The sequence below is a fragment of the Silurus aristotelis genome (assembly GCF_946808225.1).
Source record: "Silurus aristotelis genome assembly, chromosome: 20".
In the NCBI taxonomy this organism is placed as follows: Eukaryota; Metazoa; Chordata; class Actinopteri; order Siluriformes; family Siluridae; genus Silurus; species Silurus aristotelis.
The window spans coordinates 17,966,515-17,977,176 of NC_139593.1; the positions used below are offsets into that span (position 1 = coordinate 17,966,515).

General features: G+C 39.1%; 2 protein-coding genes across 2 annotated transcripts in view; one reads left to right on the forward strand and one right to left on the reverse strand.

Moving 5' to 3' along the window:
* Positions 1-10,662, reverse strand: part of LOC310715782 (OX-2 membrane glycoprotein-like) — a 104,859-nt gene that overhangs the window by 9,518 nt on the left and 84,679 nt on the right. The window lies entirely within an intron of this gene.
* Positions 2,752-7,139, forward strand: cnpy3 (canopy FGF signaling regulator 3). The gene is made up of 6 exons (XM_083522499.1): positions 2,752-3,006; positions 3,281-3,407; positions 3,984-4,080; positions 5,031-5,153; positions 5,638-5,755; positions 6,076-7,139. Exons 1-6 carry the CDS (start codon positions 2,907-2,909, stop codon positions 6,327-6,329), a joined length of 819 nt encoding a protein of 272 aa, XP_083378625.1. The 5' UTR covers positions 2,752-2,906; the 3' UTR covers positions 6,330-7,139.

Here is a 10,662-nt window from a genome sequence, read left to right on the forward strand (position 1 = left end):
AGCCAATGCCTGCACTTGCTTCCACTGACATTTCAAGAAGTCTTTTTTAGATGTTAGTTTTAAAGGCACTCATCCTCAGCTTATGAGCTCTGTCAATGCAGACATCACCTACTATCACCCAGTGATAGTGAAAGTCTAACCTTTGCGCAAAAATTGCATTGTGTGGCCCTGTGAGATCATGTCTCTTCCCAGACTTCTTACTTACAAAACACTAAATGGTTTAGCTCCCAATTATCCTTCCAGTCTTCTAACACACTACAATCCGTCATGACCCCTGAGATCTCAAAACTCTGGACTTTTAGTAGTTCCTAGAATAGCAAAGTCCACTAAAGGCGGTAGATCATTCTCACATTTAGCTCCTAAACTTTGGAATAGTCTTCCTGACAGTGTTCATGGCTCAGACACTCTCCCAGTTTAAGTGGAGATTAAAAACGTATCTTTTTAGCAAAGCCTACACATAACATACTTCACATATCATAAACTTGTGCTCCAGAACAACTGATCACATGCGCATTATCAACTTGTGCTTGTTAATATCATGAACAGCAGCTACGCTAATTGCTCTCAACTGCTTCTCTTTCTCTCCCCATCCCGAGGCATCCTGAGGTTGCTCCAGCCCCAGTAACGTCCCACCTTATGAAGAGTGTGGTAGGTAAAGAGAAGCTGGTGTTGGATCGGTGATGATCGCAAATGTTGAGCTATTTTATGAATTGCTCAGGAGCTCCTAGTTTTATAACCACAATGACTGTAGAAGACTGTAGAAAGAACATTACTCATAATCTTACACTCATGTTAGATCTCCCCCCCAATTTTTCTGTATTGTTTAAAGACTATAATTACAGTCTTGATGTCACCCAGATGAGGATAGGTTCCTCTTTTGAGTCTGGTGCTGCTCAAGGTTTCTTCCTCATAACATCCAAGGGAGTTTTTCCTTGCTACAGTCGCCACAGCTGCTCATCAGAGATAAATACACATCATTCACCAGAACTGTTAAATTCTGTAAAGCTGCTTTGAGACAATGTCTGTTGTGAAAAGCGCAATAGAAATAAACTTGACTTGACATTTCTCATCACTCTGTCGATCCCAATTATGTTTTGCCAACCTCTTTCTCCTGATGCTGTCCTGCACTTTCTCATTCCACCACGTCTCTTTGTCTTCCTTTCAATTTCCAGATGTCACATTAAGTACCTTTCAAGCTGTCTCCCTCATCACTTCTGCAGTAGTTAACCAATCACCCAGCACCTCTTCACCACCACCGAGCCCCTGTCTGACCTCTTTCCTGAACCTTATTCCTCTCTTTGCCTTTCCACATTCCTCTCCTTAAAGCCATACCTACCCATCACCTCCTTATCTCACCTCTGTTCCCTTCACCGACATGCCCATTAAAGTTTGCCCCAATAACCAATCTTTCAATCCTAGGTACACCATCTACCACTTCATCTAACTCACTCCAGAATTGTTCCTTCCCCTCCATCTCACAGCCCACTTGTGGAGCATAAGCACTGATGACATTTATCATCATGCCTTCAACTTCAAGCTTCACGTTCATCACCCTATCAGAAACTCTCTTCACCTCCACTACACTCTTACTGTACTCTTTCTTAAGAATCACCCCTGCACCAGTTCTCTTACCATCCACACCATGAAAGAACAGTTTAAACCCACCTCCAATGTTCCGGGCCTTACTCCCTTTCCACTTGGTCTCCTGAACACACAACATATCTACCTTTCTCCTCTCCATTATATCAGCTTCCTCTCTCCCTTTACCCGTCATAGTACCAACATTTAAAGTACCAACCCAAACCTCCAGTCTCCTACACTTCTCCTTTCCCTGCCGTCTCTGTAGATGTCTTCCTCCACTCCTTCTCCTCCTTCGGCTAACAGTAGCCCAAATTCCACCGGTACCCTGTCGGCTAACGATATGGTTGTTTGACTTGGCCCATGTTTTACACTGGATGCCCTTCCTAACGCAACCCCCTCTATTAATCCGGGCTTGGGACTGGCACTGCAAGAGTGCAAGAGTGCACTCTTTATTAATTAAGTTATTTAAGTTAATTAAGTTATTAAAAATAAACAATTAAAATATATATTTTTAACATTTTTAAATTACAGCATTTTTTCCATGCATCTCTAAAAACCAGTGCTGGATAATAAATAAGTAAATGTAATTAGTTACTTTATTTAAGTAGTTTTTTTTTCACATATCTGTACTTGGGGGAGGTGGAAGCCAAATGGTTAAGGCTCTGGTTTATTGATTGGAAGGTTGGGGGTTAAAGCCCTGGTATCCTCAACCTGCCACTCTTGGGGCCCCTGTGCAAGGCCCTCAACCATCTTTGTTTCAGAGGTGCTGTGTCATGGCTGACCCTGCGCTTTGATAAACACCTTCCTTGAATATGAAAAGGAAGAATTTCACAGTGTGGTAAAGTACATGTGACAAGCATAAAGCAAGCACCTTTCTTTCTTTCTTTCTTTCTTTCTTTCTTTCTTTCTTTCTTTCTTTCTTTCTTTCTTTCTTTCTTTCTTTCTTATTGAAGAATTTCCATTTGGGGAGACTTTTACTTTTACTTCACTAGATTTCGAAGACAAATAGTTTACTTTTTACTCAAAATGTTCAAAAATAATTGTACGTTTACAGGTTTTTCATCAATTGACATAAATCTCGCGAGATTTGTGTTCTTGAGCCGGAGGGCGGGGCTGCGTATCTCTCCCGCAGTTTTCTATTGGCTCTGCGCTGCCACTCCGTAGACTCTAATTGGTCAGGAGTGCGGCAGGGCTGCTTACAGAGCGCGCGACTGCGGAAGTGAGTGCACAGAAACAGGAACTGATTAGAGATGTCAGTTATTGTAGTTATTTGCACCGTGTTGTATTTTAAGTAGAAACATCACCAGGAAAACACGGTGTTTGAAATGAACGTGTTTATTTATATTGCATTAGTTTTTGCAAGTACACAAGCGGCTCGGAAAAGTGAAGACAATGAATGGGTGCATTTACCGAATAAATGTGAAGGTAAGTGTCAGTTTACTGGTTTATTATAAAGGAAAAACATTGTTGGTGTGTTGGTTTTAACCAGCGGTTGGTGATTGAATGCATGTGGATGTTAGAGGGAGAAAGAGAGATGTTCAGAAAGGAGAAGTGACAGCAGGTGCTTCAGACTCCAGGGTTTCGTCTGCAGCTGAAGATAAAACAAACGGGGGACATTTCCTGCTTGATTTGCACCTGTTCTTTTATTATTATTATTATTATTATTATTATTATTATTATTATTATTATTATTTTACAGTTTGCAAGTTTTTGAGCATTGAGATGAAATCCGCGTTGGATGAAACTGGGAAAACGAAAGAAGTGATAGAGACGAACTACCGGTTTTTGGATGATAAAGGAGCACCACCCATCAAATATGTCAAATCGTAAGTGTAAAGTTTATATAACATGTTTTTATCCAGATATTTATTTACACAAACAGTGTCTTCTGTAATAAACCGACTGAGACTGTGTGTGTGTGTGTGTGTGTGTGTGTGTGTGTGTATCTCTGTGTGTGTGTGTATCTCTGTGTGTGTGTGTATCTCTGTGTGTGTGTGTGTATCTCTGTGTGTGTGTGTATCTTTGTGTGTGTATCTTTTTGTGTGTGTGTGTGTGTATTTCTGTGTATTTTTGTGTGTGTGTATTTCTGTGTGTGTGTGTGTGTGTGTGTGTGTGTGTGTGTGTATTTCTGTGTGTGTGTGTATTTCTGTGTGTGTGTGTATTTCTGTGTGTGTGTGCGCGTGTGTGTGCGCGTGTGTGTGTGCGCGTGTGTGTGCGCGTGCGTGTGTGTGTGTGTATCTCTGTGTGTGTGTGTGTATTTTTGTGTGTGTGTATTTCTGTGTATTTTTGTGTGTGTGTATTTCTGTGTGTGTGTGTGCGTGTGTGCGTGTGCGTGTGCGTGCGTGCGTGTGTGTGCGTGCGTGTGCGTGTGTGTGTGTGTGTGTGTGTGGTTTGTCTTCCAGTGACATTCGGTTCATAGAGGTCATGGAAAGTGTATGTTCAAGGATCCTGCAGTACAGTCTACACAAAGAGAGAGATGGCAGCAATCGCTTTGCGAAGGTCAGAGACACTGGACTTTTACAACAGCTGCCTTTTTTTTTGTTTCAATCTTTATACTCTTTATTTATTTATTTATTTATTTATTTATTTATTTATTAAATGAGATTTTCTTAAATTTTCTGTGGAAACATCTAATTTTCCAGAACAGTGCATTTTTTTTTTTTATTAAACGATCAGTTCTTGATTGATCTTAATGTTTTATTTTTCCATTACTGCAAAAATGAAACACTGTCAATTTAGCACCTGGATTCTTCTACCACAAAGCATTTGTTGCTCTAAAGCATGTGCACAGTGGAACCTCGATAGTTTGTGAGTTTTTGAATCCGGATTACGTGTAACTCGCGAAAAATCTGATAGTTGGCGAGAAGCCGTGACTGGCTCGAAAGTAATAAATACAATAATAAATTGCATAAGAAAATATTTAAATAATATTTGAATAACTATTTTCTTATTGTGTTATTTATTTAAAGTATTAAATAAAACATATATGACATATAATTCACAATTTTTGTTGAGTTTACAATAAAGTACAATGTTTACAATGTACAATTCCCCTTGAAAATCCCCTTGGGTATCGAGGTTGTACTGTATACCGTTCAGCATTGATAGAACCTTTCCAGATGTGCAGATTGCCCATTCCACAGGCACTAATGTACCACAGAGATGTGGCTTTATGATCTAAACGCCAATAACAAACCAGATTTCCAATTGTCTGACCACAGAACATTTTTGCCTCAGTGCATTTTGCATGAGCTTTGGCCCAGAGAGGATGGCAGCATTTCTGGATCATGTTCATGCATACCTTCATGCCTTTAAAATAAACAGTTTATTAAATCTATACTCACTTTTCTAGTGAAAAAAAGGATAAATTAGACAGAATAGTGTGTATGATGGAATAAGGAAATATTTGATGGTCAGGCTAATTTAATTTTCTCTTTCTCTGTGCATAGGGTATGTCTGAGACATTCTCCACCTTGCATAACCTGGTCCACAAAGGAGTCAAGGTTGTGATGGATATTCCTTATGAGCTGTGGAATGAGACAAGTGCTGAAGTGTCTGACCTCAAGAAACAGGTATGTATGAGATGAATGAAGACACTCTACAAGGTCCATCCACTTTGCATACTTACACATTCATGCAATTATCTAATCAGCCACTTAGCAGTTCAGCACTGCAATGCAAGAAATAATACAGATACAGCTCCAGATCTTTATTTAATATTCATGTCAAGCATCAGAGGTGGGCAGGGGGGTTTCCTGCTTTAGTAATAGAATTTATTCTCGCTGCATGAGATGCCTGTCTGTGAATGTGCTCTGTTATACTGCGTTTCTCTTTAATATTGATGATTTCTAAAGCCGTGGAGTCTACCGATGGTATTAAGAGGTGGATTGACTCAAGTAGGACACCACTGAAGGCATTAGTGTGAAACAGCCCGACACAACAACTAACTGAAGCTCCTAATCTGTACCTGCATCATATATTTAACATTGTGTTTCTGTAGTTTCACAGGTTTTTGAATGATATACAATAATGTACTGTTTTTATTCCCCTCTTAAGTGTGATGTGATGGTTGAGCAGTATGAAGAAGTTATTGAAGACTGGTATAAAGGCAGCCAGGAAGAAGACCTGATGTCATACCTGTGTGAGAAACATGTTCTCAAAGGACAAGACACATGTAGGTTACAGCCCATAAAACCCTTTTGTTTGTTTACACACTTGGAGTAATGTTTGAATTATCTATTTGAAATCACAGCCTAAAGTTCACTAGGTCATGTCTTGTTCATAATTATTTTGCTTTTATTATTTCATTCACATGATCTTATTAGACGCGTTTGGTTCACTTGCATCGAAAATCGCCACCATTCCCTCATATATTTATGCCTCATGCAACATTTATTTACTTTTAAGCAACATGGATAGACAGATGGATAAATACATAAATAATGTTATACATTTAAATGTATTATTATTATTATTGTTTTTTTTTGCTGGAAGCATGTCTAAAAGAAGCTTGGGCTAAGAAGAAAGGAGATCTTGCAGCAATTGCACAAGACAAAAAGAAGAAGAAAAGCAAAAAGAAAGCGAAAGGTGGGGAGCATAACAAGAACAAGGAGAAGAAGGTAAAGAAAAAGAAAAATAAACTGCTCGATGAGCACGGTGACAAGCAGAAAATGGAAGAGGAGGGACAGACATCTGACGAGGAGATACAGAAGAGTGTACCCCTTCATCAGGAGAGAACTGAACTCTGACCTGTAAATTCATTTTGTGTTCGCTTCCTATATATCTGAGCGTGTGTGTATGTTTTTTCATGAACTGTGTTAAAACCTTTAAAGTGTGGTAATGAAGTTTCTCAGCTCATAATGGCTTTTCTTTTTCTCTTCCTTTTGTTGCCAGTGCTTCTTTTCTGCTTTTTTTGGGTGTGGTGGATTTTTTTATTCAATATTTTCCCTCAATAGAATGCTTTATTGAGAAAGAAGAGACAATTTATCATGAGGATTGTGCCTCTGTAATGATGTTTAAGAAGTGGAAAAATGGATAAATCATTTCAAGCATTCTGTTTCAGCTAATATGACTATATATTTTATTTTTGCATATAAAAGCCATAAAATGTGAATTTTTTTTTTTTTCTAAAATCTTAACAGCTTATTGCAAACTTCTAGATTTGGAATGCTTATTTGAGAAGAGATAGTTCGGTCATAGTTTAATCTTTTATTCTTAAGCTTCATAAGATTTAAAACCTTTGCATTATTCAATCTATTTCAGGTCAGTAACATTTCTGTATGTATTAGTGTGTCAGTGTTATTTTGGATGATTTCTAAATCAATTTTTTAATGTCTTTGCTTTGATTTTGAAATGCTGCTACTCCTAAAGGTCAAAAATATTGTATTTTAGGAGGACAAAACAAATCATAAATATTGCATTTTAGAAGGCTGGTTCTCTACATCTGGTATCTGTGAATAGTATCTTATTGGATTAGACGGCTGTTTTTTATATGCAATAAATAATTAGTGGTATTGTACGGTTATATGCTGGTTATATTAAATGTCAAATATCAAAAATAATCTGGCATGTTATTTTCTTATTAATTAGATCATGACATATACAGGGTGGGTGAAAATTAACTGGGCAATATTTAATGGCTCTAGAACTTGGCAACATTATTTTCCTACAGGTTGATGCACCACACCATTATGCTCTCAATGTTCATGCGTGATTAGACCAGCATTTTCTAGGATGTCCGCAAACTTGCCGATGCTGGTGGAAATGGAAGTGGCCACACAGTCCTGTGTGTACAGTGAGTACAGCAGGGGGCACAGAACACAACCCTGAGGAGCTCCAGTGATGAGGGTGAGGGTAAATGAGGTGTGTTTGCCCACTTGTATGGCTCGTGGTCTGTCTGTCAGGAAGTTGGAGATCTATTGACACAGGGGTGAGTCCCAGGACCTCCAATTAAGAGGTAAGCGAGGAGGGAATTATGGTGTTAAATGTTAAACTGTAGTCTACAAACAGCATTTTTGCATAATTCCCTTTTCTGCAGTCCAGCTGGCTCATTGTTGTGCTGAGAAGATGAGCAATTGCGTCATCAGTAGAGCGGTTCTGGCAGTACGTGAACTGTAGAGGATCCAGTGTGTCTGGTAGTGATGCAGTGATGAAGTCTCTGATCAGTCTTTCAAAGCACTTCATCAGTAATAAGGTCAGGGCTACAGGGCAGTAGTCGTTGAGGCAGGTGATCTGCCTGGTGGAGTTCAACCAATTTCTATTCTATTCCCGTTTATTCCAAGACTAGATTACTATAACTCTAAAAGATTAAGAAAATCTGCCAGACCTTCACTTCCTCCCCAACAATGATTACACAACACCGACAGCAATCCACTACGTCTCTGTGAAGCTTCTCAACCTTAACAGAAAATGAGATACTGCAAGTCTTTCAATCTTTCAATCCCACCACCTGTCCTCTGGACCCAATACCTTTAACTATGCTTCAGACCATCACACAAGATCTCCTGCCCTTCATCTAAACAATCATCAACGGGTCATTAACATCTGGCTATGTACCAACTACCTTCAAGCAAGCAAGGGTCATTTCCATCTTGAAGAAACCTGCTTTGGATCCATCAGACATCAACAACTACAGACTCTTTGGTATCATTTCTCTCCTTTCTTTCTAAATCTCTGGAATGCACTGTTTTTAACCAGCTGTCAGTCTATTTCTCATAGAACAACCTCCATGATCCAAACCAGTCTGGGTTCAAAGAGGCACATTCCACAGAGACGGCCCTTTTGGCTGTTTCGGAGAAACTGCATGCTGCTCGGTCAGCCAAGCTGTCATCTGTACTTATCTTCCTGGACCTTTCAGCAGCATTTGACACAGTCAACCACAAGACTCTTTGGTCAACCTTCAAGAGCCTCGGTATCCGCGGAACATGATGGAAATGGTTTGCTTCCTACCTGGAAGGTCGCTCATACCAGGTAACATGGAGGGGATCCACATCTGCCCCGTACAGACTCACCACTGGTGTCCCACAAGGCTCGGTACTTGGTCCCCTCCTTTTCTCGCTTTATACCCACTCCATTGGGGAAGTCATATCCTCACATGGGTTTTTTTTTACCACTGCTATGCAGATGACACTCAACTAATCTTTTCTTTCCCTCCATCATATACCACGGCTTCCGCTCGGCTCTCGGCATGCTTGACAGACATATCTTCATGGATGAGTGCTCACCAACTAAAACTCAACCCCAGCAAAACTGAACTGCTGGTCATCTCAGGTGATTCATCTCCAGGTCAAGATCTCCAAATAACACTTCATGACTCTCTGCTCTCCCCTTCAGCCACTGCTCGTAACCTTGGGGTAACTATGGACAATGAACTGTCCTTCTTCCCACATGTTGTTAATGTGTCTCACTCCTGTCGATTTCTTCTCTACAACATCCGAAGGATTCGACAATTTCTGTCCACACAGGCTGCCCAGGTGCTTGTTCAGTCTCTTGTCATTTTAAAACTGGATTACTGCAACTCTCTGCTGGCAGGTCTTCCCCTGAACGATATTCGTTCACTGCAAATGATCCAAAACGCAGTTGCACGAGTTATTTTCAATCTGTCCAAGTTCGCCCACCCCACCTCATTGCTGCGCACCCTTCACTGGCTTCCAGTAGCTGCACGTATCAGATTCAAAACACTGATGTTTGCCTAAAAAGGCCAAAAAGGTAAAAAAAAATGGACCAGCACCATCTTACTTTAGAGACCTCATCACATCTCGCACTGCACCATGCTGTCTGAGATCCTCCAGCACTGCTCGACTGGTACCACCTTCTCTCAGAATGAGAGTTAAGTACACTTCAAGGCTCTTCTCTTCTCTGGCACCGAGGTGGTGGAATGAACTTTCCTTAGATGTCCGTACAGCAGAATCCCTGTGCAGCATGAAACAAAAAACAGCCTTGAACTGTTGATCAGCTTGAATCCTGTATCAGATGCAAATGGGAAATATAAGCAAATAATGAATATGAACATTTAAGTACAACACTGTTTGTTGTATTTTATAGTACCAAGCCATCATAACACTATTATTTGTTGTTAATTATTGCAGTCCCAAATTATCTATATCAGCAGTGAATCAGTAAATTGTTTTCCGATTTGAATAGATTTAGAAACTCTATATTCATAAATACTAACATATTAAGGATCATGGTAGAATACAACCAGAAAAGGTGTCACATTTTATAATTTATTTCTTGGAGTATTATAGTATAAGATTAAAAACTATAGTCATTTTTAACACTACGTAGAAATCTTTGCATAAAAAGTTACAAATATATTTCCAGCTGAAAACATCATTCAGTGCACACAAACCTCCTGGTGAATTATTAAACCATTGTTGCCATTCCCTTTTATCCCAATCTCTTCTTTTACTTTTTTCTTATTGTATTTATTAATGTGTCCAAAGTCTGCCCCGGTTAATCTCAAATACTTTTCTTTGCTTCACCATTGTTGTTTGCTGATTTATTTCTTTAGCCTGAGGAGACAAAGAGCAGTTAACATACACACTGGAATACAGTCATGTGTGTGTCCAGTGCAGGCCTAGATTTCTGACCCTATTCTTCAACATGCCTAATGGCTACACTCTGCATGTCTCTCTTTAACCTCTCTGACTAAAAGGTTTTCTACACTGGAAATAATGTCAGTGAATTTTATAGGGCAGTATTAGAAATACAACAGTACCATAAATATACAATGGAAAACGATACATGGAAAAATGGTGAGAAAACATAAAAATGTAAACAGTAATGTGACTTTAATGTATAGAATACTGTCTATCCATTAAAAATTCTGATGAAATTATATATATTTTTTTTACCATCGAACTCTAAATATTTCATGTTGTGTTTTTTTTTCTTCATTTCATCATTACAAAAAGTCTGCAAATGACCAGTGTGTGTGTGTAAATGTAATGTAATGTTGTAATTATGTGTTTGACCATATGGATCTGACCATTGATTTGTCTATAATATGTATTATACCTTCTATTTTTTCCTTTTCTATATTTTTACAACCTTTATTCTTATGAGTTCGATTGTCATTGA